The sequence below is a fragment of the Aquarana catesbeiana genome, linkage group LG03 (assembly GCF_042186555.1).
Source record: "Aquarana catesbeiana isolate 2022-GZ linkage group LG03, ASM4218655v1, whole genome shotgun sequence".
NCBI classification, from domain to species: Eukaryota; Metazoa; Chordata; class Amphibia; order Anura; family Ranidae; genus Aquarana; species Aquarana catesbeiana.
In genome coordinates, this window is record NC_133326.1 from 130,620,223 (window position 1) to 130,640,929 (window position 20,707).

At 39.3% G+C, this 20,707-nt stretch overlaps 1 protein-coding gene across 1 annotated transcript in view; it reads left to right on the forward strand.

The window, feature by feature from the left end:
• CHKB (choline kinase beta) overlaps nucleotides 1–16,391 on the forward strand; it is a 59,069-nt gene extending 42,678 nt beyond the window's left edge. Inside the window, exons 10-11 of the mRNA XM_073619230.1 lie at nucleotides 7,426–7,507; nucleotides 12,727–16,391. Coding sequence (XP_073475331.1) covers nucleotides 7,426–7,507; nucleotides 12,727–12,783 — 139 coding nt within the window. The 3' untranslated portion in view covers nucleotides 12,784–16,391. The remainder of the gene's footprint in view (nucleotides 1–7,425; nucleotides 7,508–12,726) is intronic.
• The last annotated feature ends 4,316 nt before the right edge of the window (nucleotides 16,392–20,707 follow it).

A 20,707-nucleotide genomic window follows, 5' to 3' on the forward strand; every position in this document is an offset into this window, starting at 1 on the left:
CCCAAAAACGCAGTGTTAGCGGGATCAGCCCAGATACCTGCTAGCACCTGCGTTTTGCCCCTCCGCCCGGCCCAGCCCACCCAAGTGCAGTATCGATCGATCACTGTCACTTACAAAACACTAAACGCATAACTGCAGCGTTCGCAGAGTCAGGCCTGATCCCTGCGATCGCTAACAGTTTTTTGGTAGCGTTTTGGGGAACTGGCAAGCGCCAGCGGCCTAGTACACCCCGGTCGTAGTCAAACCAGCACTGCAGTAAGACTTGGTGACGTGGCGAGTCCCATAAGTGCAGTTCAAGCTGGTGAGGTGGCAAGCACAAGTAGTGTCCCGCTGCCACCAAAAAGACAAACACAGGCCCGTCGTGCCCATAATGCCCTTCCTGCTGCATTCGCCAATCCTAATTGGGAACCCACCGCTTCTGCAGCGCCCGTACTTCCCCCATTCACATCCCCAACCAAATGCAGTCGGCTGCATGAGAGGCATTTTCTTTATGTCCTCCCGAGTACCCCTACCCAACGAACCCCCCCAAAAAAGATGTTGTGTCTGCAGCAAGCGCGGATATAGGCGTGACACCCTCTATTATTGTCCCTCCTGTCCTGACAATCCTGGTCTTTGCATTGGTGAATGTTTTGAACGCTACCATTCACTAGTTGAGTATTAGCGTAGGGTACAGCATTGCACAGACTAGGCACACTTTCACAGGGTCTCCCAAGATACCATCGCATTTTGAGAGACCCGAACCTGGAACCGGTTACCGTTATAAAAGTTAGTTACAAAAAAAGTGTAAAAAAAAAAAAAAAAATATGAAATAAAAAAAAAATAGTTGTCGTTTTATTGTTCTCTCTCTCTCTATTCTCTCTCTCTATTGTTCTGCTCTTTTTTACTGTATTCTATTCTGCAATGTTTTATTGTTATTGTTATTATGTTTTATCATGTTTGTTTTTCAGGTGTGTAATTATTTATACTTTACTGTTTACTGTGCTTTATTGTTAACCATTTTTTTGTCTTCAGGTACGCCATTCACGACTTTGAGTGGTTATACCAGAATGATGCTTGCAGGTTTAGGTATCATCTTGGTATCATTCTTTTCAGCCAGCGGTCGGCTTTCATGTAAAAGCAATCCTAGCGGCTAATTAGCCTCTAGACTGCCTTTACAAGCCGTGGGAGGGAATGCCCCCCCCCACCCCCACCGTCTTCTGTGTTTTTCTCTGGCTCTCCTGTCTCAACAGGGAACCTGAGAATGCAGCCGGTGATTCAGCCAGCTGACCATAGAGCTGATCAGAGACCAGAGTGGCTCCAAACATCTCTATGGCCTAAGAAACCGGAAGCTACGAGTATTTCATGACTTAGATTTCGCCGGATGTTAATAGCGCCATTGGGAAATTGGGGAAGCATTTTATCACACCGATCTTGGTGTGGTCAGATGCTTTGAGGGCAGAGGAGAGATCTAGGGTCTAATAGACCACAATTTTTTCAAAAAAGAGTACCTGTCACTACCTATTGCTATCATAGGGGATATTTACATTCCCCGAGATAACAATAAAAATGATTAAAAAAAAAAAATATGAAAGGAACAGTTTAAAAGTAAGATTAAAAAAGCAAAAAAATAATAAAGAAAAAAAAAAAAAAAAAAAAAAAAGCACCCCTGTCGCCCCCTGCTCTCGCGCTAAGGCGAACGCAAGCGGCGGTCTGGCGTCATATGTAAACAGCAATTGCACCATGCATGTGAGGTATCACCGCGAAGGCCAGATCGAGTGCAGTAATTTTTCCAGTAGACCTCCTCTGTAAATCTAAAGTGGTAACCTGTAAAGGCTTTTGAAGGCTTTTAAACATGTATTTATTTTGTTGCCACTGCACGTTTGTGCGCAGTTTTAAAGCATATCATGTTTGGTATCCATGTACTCGGCCTAAGATCATCTTTTTTATTTCATCAAACATTTGGGCAATATAGTGTGTTTTAGTGCATTAAAATTTAAAAAAGTGTGTTTTTTCCCCAAAAAATGCGTTTGAAAAATCGCTGCGCAATTACTGTGTGAAAAAAATGAAACACCCACCATTTTAATCTGTAGGGCATTTGCTTTAAAAAAATATATAATGTTTGGGGGTTCAAAGTAATTTTTTTGCAAAAAAAAAAAACTTTTTCATGTAAACAATAAGTGTCAGAAAGGGCTTTGTCTTCAAGTGGTTAGAAGAGTGGGTGATGTGTGACATAAGCTTCTAAATGTTGTGCATAAAATGCCAGGACAGTTCAAAACCCCTCCAAATGACCCCATTTTGGAAAGTAGACACCCCAAGCTATTTGCTGAGAGGCATGTCGAGTCCATGGAATATTTTATATTGCGACACAAGTTGCGGGAAAGAGACAAATTTTTTTTTTTTTTTTTTTTTTTTTTGCACAAAGTTGTCACTAAATGATATATTGCTCAAACATGCCATGGGAATATGTGAAATTACACCCCAAAATACATTCTGCTGCTTCTCCTGAGTACGGGGATACCACATGTGTGAGACTTTTTGGGAGCCTAGCCGCGTACGGGACCCCGAAAACCAAGCACCGCCTTCAGGCTTTCTAAGGGCGTGAATTTTTGATTTCACTCTTCACTGCCTATCACAGTTTCGGAGGCCATGGAATGCCCAGGTGGCACAAAACCCCCCCAAATGACCCCATTTTGGAAAGTAGACACCCCAAGCTATTTGCTGAGAGGTATAGTGAGTATTTTGCAGACCTCACTTTTTGTCACAAAGTTTTGAAAATTGAAAAAAGAAAAAAAAAAATGTTTTTTCTTGTCTTTCTTCATTTTCAAAAACAAATGAGAGCTGCAAAATACTCACCATGCCTCTCAGCAAATAGCTTGGGGTGTCTACTTTCCAAAATGGGGTCATTTTGGGGGGTTTTGTGCCACCTGGGCATTCCATGGCCTCCGAAACTGTGATAGGCAGTAAAGAGTGAAATCAAAAATTTTCACCCTTAGAAATCCTGAAGGCGGTGATTGGTTTTCGGGGCCCCGTACGCGGCTAGGCTCCCAAAAAGTCCCACACATGTGGTATCCCCATACTCAGGAGAAGCAGCTGAATGTATTTTGGGGTGCAATTCCACAAGGGCCCATGGCCTGTGTGAGCAATATATCATTTAGTGACAACTTTTTGTAAATATTTTTTTTTTTTTTGTCATTTTTCAATCACTTGGGACAAAAAAAATAAATATTCAATGGGTTCAACATGCCTCTCAGCAATTTCCTTGGGGTGTCTACTTTCCAAAATGGGGTCATTTGTGGGGGTTTTGTACTGCCCTGCCATTTTAGCACCTCAAGAAATGACATAGGCAGTCATAAACTAAAAGCTGTGTAAATTCCAGAAAATGTACCCTAGTTTGTAGACGCTATAACTTTTGCGCAAACCAATAAATATACGCTTATTGACATTTTTTTTACCAAAGACATGTGGCCGAATACATTTTGGCCTAAATGTATGACTAAAATTTAGTTTATTGGATTTTTTTTATAACAAAAAGTAGAAAATATCATTTTTTTTCAAAATTTTCGGTCTTTTTCCGTTTATAGCGCAAAAAATAAAAACCGCAGAGGTGATCAAATACCATCAAAAGAAAGCTCTATTTGTGGGAAGAAAAGGACGCAAATTTCGTTTGGGTACAGCATTGCATGACCGCGCAATTAGCAGTTTAAAGCGACGCAGTGCCAAATTGGAAAAAGACCTCTGGTCCTTAGGCAGCATAATGGTCCGGGGCTCAAGTGGTTAAATACCACCAAAAGAAAGCTCTATTTGTGTGAAAAAAAGGACAAAAATTTCATAAAGATACAGTGTTGCATGACTGAGTAATTGTCATTCAAAATGTGAGAGCACCAAAAGCTGAAAATTGGTCTGGTTAGGAAGGGGGTTTAAGTGCCCAGTTGTCAAGTGGTTAAGGGTAAAAGTTTGTCACCATTCCACGAGCAGGTGCAAAAAAAATGGGTTAACTTTACTGTTGTCTTATTTTTCAACTTAAAGTGTATTTTTTCCAAAAAAAAGTGCGCTTGTAAGACCGCTGCACAAATATGGTGTTACAGAGTATTGCAACGACCGCCATTTTATTCTCTAGGGTGTTAGAACCCCCCACATATATATATATATATATATATATATATATATATATATATGCTGTACGATCATCTTTCACATTAAAACAAAAAAAAAAAATTGGGCTAACTTTACTGTTTTTTTTGTTTTTGTTTTGTTTTTTTTCATTGAAGTGTATTTTTTTCCTAAAAAATTGCATTTGAAAGACCGCTGGGCAAATACAGTGTGACATAAAATATTGCAGCAATTGCCATTTTATTCCCTAGGGTCTCTGCTAAAATATATATAATGTTTGGGGGTTCCAAGTAATTTTCTAGAAAAAAATATTGATTTTAACTTAAAGAAGTGTCAGAAAAAGATTTACACTTTAAGTGGTTAAACTTACTGCATTTACACCTTGTTGAAAACTTGGCAGACTGCCCACAGAAGTTCTATCCCTTTTGATCTAAGAAGGAAGCTTAGTTACAATATTTTCAAGTTAAGGGCTTGGCAGAATGCCTTGAATGCTTTCTTTTGACAGCTGAGTGAGCAGATAGTAGTCTCTCCACTTGTTTATATGAAAGAATCGGCAACCTCTGCAGGAGAGATCGTCAGGGGAGGTGAAGCGAAATCACGATTTTTAAACGATTAATTGAGCAGCTTATATATATATCCTCTTTCTGAGATTTGGTGTTTACAAGTAAAAAAAAATTTTTTTTTTGCTAGAAAATTATTTAGAAATATATTCTCATTCTCTCTCTCTCTCTCTCTCTCTCTCTCTCTCTCTCTCTCTCTCTCTCTCTCTCTCTCTCTCTCTCTCTCTCTCTCTCTCTCTCTCTCTCTCTCTCTCTCTCTCTCTCTCTCTCTCTCTCTCTCTCTCTCTCTCTCTCTCTCTCTCTCTCTCTCTCTCTCTCTCTCTCTCTCTCTCTCATATATAGTTCTAAATTATTTTCTAGCAAAAAAAAAAAAAAATTTTTAATTGTAAACACCAAATCTCAGAAAGAGGCTCGGTCCTTGAGTGGATAATGTAAAAGAAAGAAATGCTTGAAATATATCACTCTGTGTGTAATGAATCTATATAATATGAGTTTCACTTTTTGAATTGCTTTACTGAAAAAAAATTACTTTGTGATGATGATCTAATTTTTGGAAATGCACCTGTATATCCAACCGACTTTCACATGCCTTTGTCACCTAAAGAGTTTGTTACCCCAACATTTCATATTCCTGATATGCGCCTGCTGTATCATGTAGCGTGTGAGCAAAGAACTGCTGATAACTGGCATGTCTGTTTACATGTGGTAAGCTGTGTTTGGACACAGCTGATCACATAGTAAAGGGTTGGTGTGATTGGTCCTTTACTGCGATCTGTGATCAGCTGTGTCCAACAGACACAACTTTCACAGAGTATGCCCCAGGTAGCGTGCTGGAGACAGGGTTCTGGGAGAACATCAATGGACATGCTGCCAGAACCAGAGGACCGCACTGTAACTGTCTTTTGGCTATAGCGTAGTCAGGAAATAGTTGATAAAATCGCGACAGACTGCACTAGGAGGCCTTTGTTCAGGCTTGAGGATGACTAGTGCCTTCTGACAACCCTAAAGGCAGCCGGCTGCCCTGATAAGGGTAGAGGCTTTTTCCCCCAAAACACGGATGCATTTGAAGCTTTAACCTCCCTGGCAATGCCGCGTACACACGAGCGGACTTTACGGCAGACTTTGTCCGGCGGACTTTTCGACGGACTTTCCGAATTAATGGACTTGCCTACACACGATCAACCAAAGTCCGACGGATTCGTATGTGATGACGTACGACCGGACTAAAACAAGAAAGGTCATAGCCAGTAGCCAATAGCTGCCCTATCGTCGGTTTTTGTCAGTTGGTCTAGCATACAGACGAGCTGACTTTTCGACCAGACTCGAGTCCGTCGGAAAGATTTGAAACATGTTTCATTTCTAGGTCCGTCGAACTTTTGGGGAAAAAAAGTCCGCTGGAGCCCACACACAATCGAATTGTCCGCCGGACCAAGTATGTCGTAAAGTCCGGTTGTGTGTACGCGGCATTAGGAATAACACACTTAAATATGTCCAAACCAGAGTCTAGTAGACATCCCGGGTATGATAAAGTTTGAAACACTAAATCATAAATTATAATATAATAACTATAAATGATTATAAGAAATGATAATAAAAATGATTCAATAATGTATTCAAATCAAAAACACTGAAATTTGCTCAGTTGCAGAATTGTCGCTGACATTACTTTCAGTGTTTGATGGATATCCCCACAAAATCAATATCGCTCAATTCTGCAAGTGATTCTAATTTATTATCGCTGTTTTCTAGCTGGTCTAAACCTGCTTTTGATGTAAAGGGATGGTTTTGGTTGCTATGGACAATCTCCAGTTTCCAGGCAAAAGAATAGTTTTTATAATATAAAACTGCATGCAGGGCACTGGACAAACCACTAGGGAAAAAAGGGAGTTGAAATAAATTGATACAGTAATGTAATCTGTAAGATTACAGTGTACTGTATATGTATTTGTGTGTTTTACTTTGAATTTGGCGCTGTTCTCCGTCCCCGTGCGTTGCAACGCTCGCAGGGAACGTAGCCCGGGCACAGTGATAGAGCGAGCGGAGGACGGCTCGCTCACACTGCAGGGAGACATCGCAGGATCCAGGAGACAAGGTAAGTAAGCTCTTCCTGGATCCTGCGATGCGATCCAGAGTCTGGCTCGGGGTTACCGCTTTTGGTACTGAAAATCCACCCCGAGAGTGGTAGAATACCTTTCCAGTGGACAGTGACTTAGATCATTACTGTTTTTAGGAGCTATGGTGGCTGAACAATCCTCAGATCAAAAACACTTCTGGATTGGTCAGATGCCTGCCCCCCCCACTGTGCTCTGTGGCTTTGTCCAACAGCCCCTTCTTTCATCACACCACCGTTGTAGAGCATAGATGTTTCAGCAGTTGTGGACTTCTAGCTGACCATTCCTATTCATTAATACTGTGTTTTTACACACAGATTTGTCAGTTTGAATGTTTAGCCTTTCACACCATTGCTGTAAACTCCAGAGGCTGTAGTATGGAAGACTCACAGGAGATCAGATTTTTTACAATTGCCTGTCTAGGAACAAAATTTACACTTGTCAGCCATTTAGCTCATACATCTTCCCATTCTAATGTTTAATCAAACAAATGAGTCCAATTATATGTTTGATTTGTGTGTATAGCCACATAATCTAGTTCTTCATTGTTTGCATTAATGAGCAGGTGTATTTAATAATGTGATCACTAAATGTTCAGTGTATGTTATGAAAGGATATGTTAACAGTCCTAATCACCAATAATTATCATATTTTGACCACTTTAGGTTTGCTTTAGCTTCACATTTCTTCTGGGGCCTCTGGTCTATCCTGCAGGCAAAAATCTCAACTATTCAATTTGGTTACCTAGTAAGTATGTGTTCAAATACATCATTTAATTCTAATACACTAAAGTGGGTGAATCTTCTGTTTTTCGTTTTTTCTCTTTTATTTTTTTTTTGTATCGTAAAAAAAAAGAATTATGGGTGCAATGTCTGGCTCCTCAGTGCTGACAGCTCTTTTCTCATACCTCAGCAAGGGCAGACAGTTACTCTGCACCCTCATAGTTCATTGAGAAGGAAAAGCTGTCTGCTGTGCTGGCAGACAGGATTTGTAGTTCATCCATTCAGAGCTTGCAGAGCCTGACACAGTTGCTCTGTTTTTAAAAATGTGACAGCCCCACTCGCTGTCTCAGGGATTGGGGGGATGCTGAACATGTTCCATCCTAAATATGGGTGTAACATGTTCAGAAGGTGAACTTCGCCTCAAAAGAATACTTGATCTTTGTGCCTCAAAAAAAAGCTACATAATGGGGCAAAGGACTAGTCACAGGTATTGATGTCCTTGCCTAAGAAGTTTTTAAAAGCTAAGTTCACCATTACATTAAAAAAAATACATTTTCAGGTAAAAAAAAAATGTGCATTTATTATTTTTTTAAAACGAGAGCCTGCAAAGTTTTGCACCTGTGATTAGCTGATCTCTGGTGCATTGTCAGGCTCCTGCTTCCAGTGCCTACAGCTCTGTTGCCTGTACCTCCGTACAGGCTGTCATTTGCAGAGCTGTAGGTAGTGTGAATTAATTATGGTTATGCTAATCGGTGCACCCACTGTTCATGCAAGCTACAAGTTCATCTGCCAGACTGACAGATGGTTGATAGTTGTGAAGGAATAAACTGCAAGTACCAATTTAGACGACCGCTGTGCCACATCCTTTCCATACCCAAAAAAGAAAAACAAATATTGCTCTATATTTCTAATCGGACTTTTAGAGGTACACAATGAGGCAGACAAGATTTATAAAAGTATACAATTAATCATATCTATTAAAATGATATACCAAGAGACACATAAAATTCATATAAAAGATGAGTACATAAATCGCCACCCTGAGCACCCAGGATTAGACACTCGGGTATCTTTTCTGGGTTCACCATCCAAATGTTTTGTGGCAGGCCATGCTTCTTCAGGATGGGGCAGTTATTTAGTATTGCACTACATCATAATAGAAATTCAAAAATGTCATGCATCTATAAACCTCTTTTATTAAATACTTTACAACAGAGAATACTGTGTGTGTGCTCACATTTTTCTCAAGTCTTGCAGGGCAGCATCTACAGTACTAAGCCAAACGTTAAGACAGGTGTGAAGAAATGCTGTAAAGTAAGTGCTTTCAAAAATATATATTTTATTTGTTTACTTTTATCAATATACAAAGTGAGTAAACAAAAGAAAAATTTTAATGAAATCCATCGTTGGTGTGACTCCCCTTTGGCTTCAAACCAGCATCAGTTCTTCTAGGTACACTTGCACACAGTTTTTGAAGGAATTCCGCAGGTAGCTTGTTTCAAACATCTTTGAGAACTAACCACAGATTTTCTGTGGATGTAGGCTGCCTCAAATCCTTCTATCTATGCATGTATTCCCAGACAAACTCGGTGTTGAGATCAGGGAACTGTGGGGGGCCAAACCATCACTTCCAGGACTCCTTGTCCTTCTTTACTCTGAAGATAGTTCCTAATGACTTGCATGTTTGGGGCCATTGTCCTACTGCAGAATAAATTTGGGACCAATCACACATCTCCCTGATGGTATGACATGATGGATAAATATCTGCCTGTATTTCTCAGCATTAAGGACAGTATTAATCGGGCTATATTGAGGACCGTAGATGCAGTAGTCGGCCAAAGACACTTAATGCAGCAGATGAAAGACATCATGCTTACTTCCCTTCGACATCGGAAGATGTCCAGCAGTGCCCTTAGCACAGAACTGCTGGAAACCAGTGGGACCCAGGTACACCCATCTACTGTCTGGAGAAGAACTGTCCAGAAGCGGCCTTCATGAAAGGATTGCAGCCAAAAAGCCATACCAATGACCTTGAAGCAATGCTAGACGACTCAACTATGCACAGAAACTTATGAACTGGGGTGCAGAAAAAGCAGCAGGTGCTCTGGACTGATGAGTCAAAATTTGAAATTTTTGGCTGTAGCAGGAGGCAGTTTGTTAACTGCCAGGCTGGAGAGCAGTATGGTAATGAGTGTCTGCAGGCAACAGTGAAGCATGGTGGAGGTGCCTTTTAAGGTTAGGGGTTGTTTTTCTGCAAATGGAGTTGGAGATTTGGTCAGGATCAATGGTGTCCTCAGTGCTGAGAAATTCGGGCAGATCACGCCATACCATCAGGGAGGCGCGTGGCTGGCCCTAAATTTATTCTGCAGCAGGACAACGGCCCCAAACATACAGCCAATGTCTTTAGGAACCATATTCAGTGTAAAGAACAACAGAGTCCTGGAAGTGAGATTACATGTTGAGACAGAAGGATTTGAGGCAGCCCATATCCACAGAAGATATGTGGTTAGTTCTCCAAGATGTCTAAAACAACCTACCTGCCGAGTTCCTTAAACTGTATGAAAGTGTACCTAGAAGAATTGATGCTGTTTTGAAGACAAAGGGTGGTCACACCACTTTCCATTTTGTTAATTGATAAAAAAAAAAATCTATTAACACTTCCATTTCTGAAAGCACTCTTAACCACTTAAGGACTTAAGGACCAGGCCTATTTTTCAAGCTTACACAAGTTTAAAATCTTTTTCTAGCAAAAAAAAAAAAAAAAAATTAGTTGGAACCCCCAAACATTATATAAATATTTTTGTTTTCTAACACCCTAGAGAATAAAATGGCGGTTGTTAAAAATACTTTCTGTCACACTGTATTTGCGCAGCGGCCTTACAAGTGCGCTTTTTTTGGAAAAAATATTTTTTTTAATTTAGAAAATAAGACAACAGTTAAGTTAGCCCAATTTTTTTTTTTATTTCGTGACAGATGTTACGCTGAGTAAATTGATACCCAACATGTCACGCTTCAAAATTGCGCCCGCTCGTGGAATGATGACAAACTTTACCCTTAAAAATCTCCATGCGATGTTTAAAAAAATTCTACAGGTTGCATGTTTTGAGTTAGAGGAGGTCTAGGGCTAGAATTATTGCTCTCACTCTAACGATAACGGTGATACCTCATGTGTGGTTTGAACACCGTTTTCATATGCGGGCGCTACTCACATATGCGTTTGCTTTTTTTAATTTACTTTTTATTTTGGCACTGTTCTTTAACCTCTTCAGCCCTGGAAGATTTTACCCCCTTCCTGACCAGAGCACTTTTTGCGATTCGGCACTGCGTCGCATTAACTGACAATTGCACGGTCGTGCGACGTTGCAGCCAAACAAAATTGACATCCTTTTTTTCCCACAAATAGTGCTTTCTGCTGGTGGTATTTGATCACCTCTGCGGTTTTAATTTTTTTCGCTATAAACAAAGAGTGACAATTTTGAAAAAATTGCAATAATTTTTTACTTTTTGCTGTAATAAGTACCCCCCAAAAACTACTTTTTTTTTTTTTTTCCCCTCAGTTTAGGCCGATATGTATTCTTATATATACATATTTTTGGTAAAAAAAATCCCAATAAGCGTATATTGATTAATTTGCGCAATTGCTATAGCGTCTACAAAATAGGGGATAGTTTTATGGCATTTTTATTATTTATTTTTTTTTTTTTACTTGTACTCTGTATGAACAGACTATCTGTTTCTTCTCCCCTCAGAGAACGGAAACTTTTACACACACAGATCCCGGTTCTCGGTGTGCCCCGAGCGATCGCGGGAGCCCAGCGGTGATCGCGACTGCCAGGCACTCGCATCGGCTCCATGGGTGAGCGCATGCCCCTAGTGGCCGAATATGGAGGCGATGTAACATGACGGGGATTCGCACAGCCGAGCCATGTTGCCGCAGCACAACTGCGGCGGCTGATCGGCAAACCGCTAAAAAAAAAAAAAAAAGTCACTTTTATTCCTATTACAAGGAATGTAAACATCTCTTGTAATAGAAAAAAAGCATGACAGGACCTCCTAAATATGAGATCTGGGGTCAAAAAGACCCCAGATCTCATATTTACACTAAAATGCAAAAAATAAAAAAATGTCCCTTTTTTAAGAGCTATGGGCGGAAGTGACGTTTTGACGTCGCTTCCACCCTGCAATGGTATGGAGCCAGGTAGGGGCCATCTTCCTCTTACTCAGCTCAATGCCAAGCAGGGGACAGGAACCGATCGCCTCCGCCGGTGCCAGCAGGAGGGGTGGGCCATCTCCCGCCACCAATAAAAGTGATCTCGCTGTGAATTCACCGCTGAGGCGACTTTTATCTTAAAGCGGTTTGCCCGCTGAAGAAGTGGATACCAGGGGTTATGGCAGCTATCTGCTGCCATAACAACGATATTCCACTTCAAAGAGCCGATGTATAATGATGGCCGGGCGGTCCGTAAGTAGCTAATTTTACTGTTTTTTTGTTTTTTTTTTGTTTTTTTTTACACCTGCCTTAAACTTTTGCACAGTACTGTGTGTGTGTGTGTGTGTGTGTGTGTGTGTGTGTGTGTATATGTATATGTGTGTAGATATAGATATAGATATAGAGAGAGAGAGAGAGAGAGACTGACTCTCTATCGTATATATCATAGTTTGTAGACTAACTTTTCACACAGACTAATATGCACTGATTTGCGTTATTTTTAACAAAGCTATGTAGCAGAATACATTTTGGTCTAAATTTATTTACAAAAATTTATACCAAAAACAGCTCTCTGTCTCAAAAAAAAAAAAAAAAAAAAAAAAAGATAAAAATTCATTTAGGTACAGTGTTGCATGACTGAGTAACTGCCATTCAAAGTTTGACAGTGCTGAAAGCTGAAAAATGGCCTTGACTGGATGGGGGTGAAACAGTCCCTACTTGAAGTAGTTAAACATATAAAAATTAATATACTTTTTTAAAAATTATATTTTTTTAGCCATGCTGTATGAATGGGAACAGAAATAGATGGGGAGTTCTAAAATTTGGCTGCAAAAGTGGAACCACACTTTAAACGGAATTCTTGCAACACTGTAATTGTTAACAACACACGATAATTTGGTCTTAACAGAGCCAGAGACAATGTTTTACTGCAAAACTAAACAGAATGGTGGGTGAGTGATACAGATAAAATTCTTGTTCATTTTAACACTCATCTCTTCCTTTTTTTTTTTTTTTTTTTTTTTTTTTTTTTGCAGGATTACGCTATCTCACGGTTTGATGCCTATTTTCAACATAAAAACCTTTGGTCCTAAATTTCAAATGAACCTCCATCTTTCCATTTCCCCCTTCTGCTACTGCAACTAAACACTTACAAGTATGTTTTGACCACTTATCCGCCCAGTTCCAGTGATCTGTATGCACCGTTTTCAGCTCTGCATAGAAACTTGATTGGGTGATCGTCACAATCAGACTTTTGACCTCCATTCAAGTTTTTCATATTTATTTATTTTTTACTAAAAAAGCCTCTATATTGCCTTGTTTTAGTTCTGAACCACAAAACAGAAGCTGTTAGTTATTACTGTAATGTACGTTGGAAAAAATTATTTCAAATTTATTTATTTGGCTAGCCGCATATATTAACATTAAACAGACGGGATATAAATCCTTGTAGTACAATACCATCCATATGAATAAGCCAATATCGTAATTAAGTATTGAATATTTGATTGTTAGAAATATGGCGATACTGTACTTTCTTAGCTAAATCCATCCAGCTGTATGACGTTCATAAGGAGCAGACAGAACATTTATCTTGAACTTACCCTTGTTTTTACTTGGATAAATTTTATTATGCAGCCATTTCTTGAGTATGCCTAAATAAATTATTCTGTGTTTGGAGTGGAGATCTTTTTTACATTCACCCAGTGGGTGTCCCCCTCTGTCAGAACCTGCTGCTTGGCTTTCTTTAGTACAGGGCAGCCCACCTACAGAAGTGTTAAATGTTTTTCAATGCAAGCATAGTTGTGTTGTACTAGAGAGAACCAATCAGCTGAAGGCAGTGTCTTAAGACTGCACTTTTAGGGCTCATGCACACAGGATGTTTTTACAGCTGCTGTTAGGGGTGTCTGACGTTTTTTTAAACTGCCTCTAAACGCCCCTCCATGTTAGCCTATGTGCCCATGCACACAAACTTTCTGGTGCGTTTGGAGGCAGTAGCAAAAAAACTACAGTCTGTGCGTCCAGGAGCAGAGGCTGGTGAGCTGTAAAAATGAAAAACGTGGCTAAACGCTGTAACAAGCGTTTAGCCGCGGTGGGCGTTTTTAGGCATTTTTACATTATAGGGAGTGTTTTTACTGAAAAAAAAGCCAAAAAATGCTAATGCCGAAAAACACCCATAAATGCTAGTCAAAAACGCGGCTAACATTGCGTTTTTAACGCTGCTTTTTCCTGACAGCAGCGCTGGCGTTTTTTAAATGGCCTGTGTGCATGAGGCCTTAAAATTGCTGAGCAGCTTTGGTTATGTCTAGGAATACATGTGGATAGGGTTTCATCTTTAAAAAGGTATTTTTGAGTTGAATAATAAACCTATGGCAAACATACAAGGGGAAAGCCAGACTGCTCAGGGCTTGCATTTTTTTTATCTAGGCATCTTTGTTTTGCTCTTTTAAATTGGCAGAATTAATCTTCTTACTTTAGTAACTGAAACACGATTCCAGGGCCAAGATTACAGTCTGTCAAGAGAGAATGTCCCAGCTCCATGGATTAATGGGAAAGAATGCTCCGAGTTTGCATTTTGACATTCTTCCTAAAACGTTCTACACTGATTGACGTTCGTATTTTAAATAACTTCTATCGAAGGAACGTGTTGGAAATTTTCCAACAATAGGCAGGTGTATTAAAGGTCAATCTTGACAAAATGTACTGTATATTTCAGATTTTGGCTGAAAATACACCTGCCAGTTTTCTTCAACATATTAGATTGCAGTTATTGGTTGTGATATTGGAGTCCCATATCCTATTTTTGTTTTATATTACAAAGAATACATCAAGGAGAGGATAGGAATCATATAGGGGGTTTTAAGTAGTGCAGTTGAGCTACTAAAATGTACTAGCAATTCGCCTGAAAAATTATTGGCGAATAATTAAGAGTATTCCTCTGTATTGCTCCTATGGTGTAAGATATACATGCAGCAATAATATGCACTTTTATTTGTACTATATGCTCCTGAGCTAGCTCACACCAAGGCGAGCCATTTTTTCCATCTGTGTGGTGATCAAACTTTGAGTGATTTAACTATTAGCGAATCTATTGACACGATTGAGCTAGAAAGAGCTTGTAGCGTAAATTGAAGTAGAACTTATAGGCCCTCAGTGGCCCTTAGAGATAGAAGTAGCAAATGGATGATTCAACTTACTTGCCTCTGCCAAAAAAAATTTAAATGTATTTTTTTTTTTCTTTTAAAGAGAGTCCTTTAACCCTTTTCGCTGCAGCAACCGGGATTGTGTGTAAAACTAACGGGCAGATGCACTCGGGTGGCTGTGCTGCTGTCCAATTTCCTCCAGACACCCCTGGTACTGATGCCCCCCACTCGTGCATGCCCCTGCCATGTATTCCAGGCTCCGCATGCTGCTCTGCATTGCAATACATCCAGTGGAGCCCAGAGAAGACACGCAGGGTCTTTTAGACCCTGCATGTCCCATTAAAGAGAACCTGTCACTTAATGCGATGAAAAAAAAACAAAAAAAAAGTTAAGCAAAAAATGTATTTTTGCAAAAAATAGTTACACCCAAGCACATAAAACTAAAATGAACGTAAAAGTAGGCATCGGGCACCTACATGTGAAAATGTTGATTGCGATACATATGTTACGTATTGCCACACATGCCGGAGTGAGATCAATAATTCTAACACAAGACCTCCTCCGTAATACTAAACTGATGACCTATAGGGGGCTTTTGAAGCATCGCCTATTGACAATATAGGGTACTGAAGGTTGTCTCTATTTCGCGGGCACAAACAAATTTAAGGTTTGACATGTTGGGCATCCTATATACTCGTTGCGACCTTGTCTTTTATATTTAAAAATTGGGTACTTTTATTACGTTTGTACTAGAATTCATTTTAGAGTGTGTTTGTTTTTTGTTTTTGTTTTTTTACTAAAATTTTGCGTTTCCTAGACCTTCGTAGTAATATAAAGCGACAAAAAAAATTGATCTACCACTATTTTATTCTGTAGGGTGCCTGCTTTCAGAAAATACATGTTTGGGGGTTTTATGTAATCTTCAGGTCTAAAATTATTTTTAAACCTGTGCAAAAACGGCTCTGGTAGCAAAAGGGTTAAACATTCCATTCAGTATTAATGTGTGCAAATTCAACAAAAGATAAATCTATAATTTCTCTTATCACAATGCTATATTCATTGTCCTCTACATTATCTTCAGCAGACTTTCATGTTTTGTGTAAATTATTATTATTTTCTTGTTTTATGTTTAATTTTGTGACTTTTTAAAGTAAAATGCACTGTTGAGTGTTAACTATGGAAAATTGCTCAAAACAAAACCCTTGCTGCAGCTATAGCACATATCCTGATAAGTTTAGCTCTGTATCCTGATGAGATTAAGAATGTAATTTTACGTAATTAAGTAATGTGGTTAACCAGAGATTTTTTATTTTTTCCGTCTTGACCAATTACAATTTTTACATGCTTTCTTCCAGCTAACATTTATATACACTACAGTCTATAATAAGTTTATTCAGAACATTTTAAACAATTCTAATGGTTAAATACATTCTTGTTTTAATAATAATTTACACATGTAAATGCTGCTAAATGGATGCTGATCAATGTCTGGTAACATGGCTGGAAATTTGATGTTTAACCCGTTCTATTATAATAATAAATTCTTTGATTTAAGAACATCTGTATGTTTTGTATTCATAATTCCATTTAGTTTCAAAAGCCAGTGTTGTGACTTAATTTAAAAGTCCCTATAACGAATTCTATCTTTTAATTAAAGTATGTATGAACCTAATTTCCAGGTTGTTTTTTCTTATATTTAATTCAAAGCTTTATGATCTGCATACTGCTTGCTTGATTTTCTGCATGTGACCCACATAGATATATGTATGTATGTATGTGTGTGTGTGAGAGAGACACAGCGGCACAGCTGTTAGTTTGAGTCAATCTGTCCATGTACAGACAGATACAGTTGTGCTCATAAGTTTACATACCCTGGCAGAATTTATGATTTCTTGGTCATTTTTTAGAGAATATGAATGATAACACAAAAACATTTCTTTCACTTTACTTTCACTTTGATAATAAAATGGCTTCAGCCAAGAGAAGGCAAAGAGAAGGGGATGTAGGGGTGAAGGGTCCCATATACCTTCTTCAAGTAGGGAGGAACCTGGATGCAGATCCCTGTTCAATCTATCCCCTGGGGGTCAGTGTGTTCCCTCTGGCTCTGAATCTCTCCATCTATCTGGCATCTCAGCTATCTCTGAGGCACATTTCTGCAGCTTCTTTGTGATCAGGGAGGAATTCTCATCAGCTATCACTGGTTTACAGAAAGAAAAAATAAGGGGGAAATACAGCGCTGTGTAGAATGAAACTATGTATAGCAGCTGACACAACTTTGGACTAAAAGTGATACATATAGGTGTACAAAAGTGTAGCGCTAATACAAATATAACAAATTAGAAGAATACCCTCCTGTATGAAAAGGAGGGGTATACATAAAGTGCAGAGAGAAATACTTTGATTAGAGTTAGTGACTTAAACCCAAACAAACCATGCTACCTTAGCAACATGATAAATGGAAAGATTGAAATAAAAAGTAGAAAAACTAATAAGATCAGTGAATGGTAGTCAGGTGCATGAATAAGCTCATACCACAGCAAGTGTTAAATATGAAGACCAAAATTGGCACATAAAAATCAAAAAGTCCAAAATTGCTAAATATGTGTTCACACGGCATAGATATTCCAAAGAACTGTATTCACACCAGTAAACAAGAGGAGGTTTACCAGATGTCGATGACCTAGAAGGGCTTACGCCCCCTAGGTCATATAGACTTGTAAGTCAAATGACTTAATGGGTAAACCGGACTAGGCTGGCGCAGCAGATCTTGAATTAAAAAGTCGAGTTTAACGCAGACGTTAGAGGTCATCAGATTGAAGATAACATTCCAATAGATGAAAACTCAGTGTTCAGAGGCCATGCAGAGATAAATGAAAAATTCCCATAGCGTGATACCGTTTGAATACGTTTTATTTAAAAGAAAGGTAATACACTCACATGTTAGAGGATCATCAATTAGGCTCGATAGATACAAGAACGAAAAGCGGTATATGTATGTGGGTCCACCCGACGCGTGTTTCAACTAAAGAGCCGTCTTCTGGGGTGCGAACCCCACACACACACCACCACTTATAAATCATTAATGACCCCACACAAACAATGCATAGTACCGGAAGTGAACGTTAATTGTGTCACTTCCAGTTGTTAGTCAGAAGTGTAGAACAGAAATATCTAATAAAAAATATACATAGAAGGTAGAAAAAATATATGTATATGTGTGCCAAACAAACCAATTATAAATGTGAACAAAGTCTGTGAGACAAATGGTTGAGAGCGGGTCCAAGCCTCGTTATGGGGCTGACTCAAAGCGTCGCCGTATCCACTCTTCCTAGCATAATAGCCAGGAGATAGAGCCAAGCCTCACTTTGAGTTGGGACACACCGCGCGGCCGTTTGCAACGTTGTGACGTTACGGCGCATGGTCTCTGGACTAAACCAGACCTCGATGTGGGTGTCGGCACATGACTGGATTATACAAAGTCACATGTCACGGCCGCCAAAGACGCAGCCATATTACAGACACTGCCGTCCACATCTAGATACCGACCAGAGGAACAAAAGGCCACTAGATGACGTTAAAGAAAAATATATGTAAATAAATGGGATTTTGTATATGAATGGATATACAAAAAAGTACTTGTAAATGAATGGGATTTTGTCTATAAATGGATGAGATTTTTTAATGCATTGTTCAATACGGGGCCATCATTTACAAATTATTTTTATTTCACTTTGAAAATTACATCCTTTACATGCAACGAAATATATATTGTATGTAGAATATCCCAATTTCCATGGAAAAAAATATTTTACTTTTTTATAGAGTTATATTCACAATCCAAAAGCATATTCCTTAGATATATTCTATATTAACAGAAATGGGAAATGAAAAAATAATAATAAAATAAAAAGAATAAAAATATTAAAATGGCCATGTGCTGGCAAATTGGTGAAAGACATTAATATTAGTAAAATTAGTAAAATTAATAGAATGGTCGTTCCTTTAAGATTGATTAATAAACGAGTTAATGTCCCACTCCACATTCATTCCTTGTGGATAGTGGGTCTGTAACTCGTATATCCAGAAATTTTTCAGTCTGGAAACTCCTCTTTTGTTTGCTCCTCCCCTCCATGGGGCAATATATCGATCTATAATCAAAAATTGAGTACCAGTGGGGTCACGGTCATGATATTGTCTAAAATGTCGAGGTACTGTATGTTTGGTGCTTCCAGACTTAATCAGATTAATATGCTCAGTTACCCTGACCGTGAAAGACCTAGTTGTTCGGCCTACATATTGTTTACCACATGTACATATCAACAGGTATACAACATTTACAGTTGCACACGTACAGAAATGTTTTATTTGGTACACCCGATTAGTCGCAGTTGACCGGCGTTCATTACTTGCCTTTCTACCGCATGTATTATATCGGCAGACCGTACATTTCTTACACGGATGAAATCCAGTTAGGTTATGAAAGAAAGACGGTCTGCTTGGAGGGTTAATAATAGTGGGTGCTAACTTACTTTTAAGAGAAGGTACACCTCTGTAAATCACTTTGGGTTTTTCAGGTAGTAAGGAAGCCAAAATCCTGTCGTTCCTCAGGATGCCCCAATGTTGTTCAAAAATGTTTTTTATTTGCTTATGTTGGGTAGAAAATGTAGTAAGAAAAGACTATTTGAAATGATCATCTTTCTCACGTTGTGGCTTATCCTCCAATAATGAGGGATGATCAACAGCAAGAGCATTAGTTCCCTTTCGACTTCTGCTTGACTGTATCCTTTCTCAAGGAAACAATAGCTTGTGTGTTGAAAGTGTCGATATCTGCGCAGGAACTGACTTTTTGGAATGGATCTCAGCCATGATTTATGGTGGCAGCTATCAATGGGTATATACCCATTTCTGTCAGTTGGTTTAAAGTAAGTGCTAAATATAAATTGTTGGTCAGACCTTTCAATAACAAGATCCAAGAAGTGTATCTTGGACTTGCTAGAGATCATAGCCTCTATCGTTAGTGTTAAGCACCGAGAAAAAATTTGTCAGATCCTCTGGGGTGCTTCCCCATAGGAGGAAAATGTCGTCTATGTACTGGGCCCACAATAAAAGTTGTGGGTTATCCGTGGCATAGACGACATCCTCCTCCCACTTGGCCATGAATAAATTGGCCAGGCTAGGAGCAAATTTGGCTCCCATAGCCACCCCTTTTTGCTGTAAATAAAAACGGCCATCAAACCAAAAATATTTGGTTTATAGCACTGGCTTACAGCATGTCTACTGGTCAAGGTCCTGTTATTTTAAGATGCCTCTTACAAACGTCTGGTGGGGACAGTTTTACAACCTGCAGTCGCAGCCTTAGGTGTGTGCCAAAGTTAAGGTCTGGGCCAATAACATAATCAGAGAGGACCCTACTTCTAGAGCTGCCAAAACAAGCAGAAACATGAAGGATTTCCCACGTACTCTTAGCTTCCCAGCGGATGCCTTGAATGACTCCATCCAGTTCTCATCTAGGAGTCTTGTTCATGCAAATGTGCAATTACCCTGCTTTAGATTATTACACACAGAAGGTGACTGTTGGTAAGAGCACTCTGTTACCCACAGCTGAAACCTCAGTCCCAGTTCTGCCAAAAGCCATGGACTCAAAAGCCCTCTAAGCCGGGGGGCAAGTCCCCTTAACAATAAAAAGGAACCCCCACTCACTCGGGTGTGTGGACGTTTGAAGGCCTTCGTGGAGGTTTGGCAGGGGAAGATTATGGACAAGTAGGTCCACAACGTAGTGACTATTGGCTACATGCTGGAATTTCAGAGCCTTCCTCTTCTTCATTTTATGCCTTCAAATGTTTTTTGCATCCACAAAAGATTAGCTCTTTTGCAA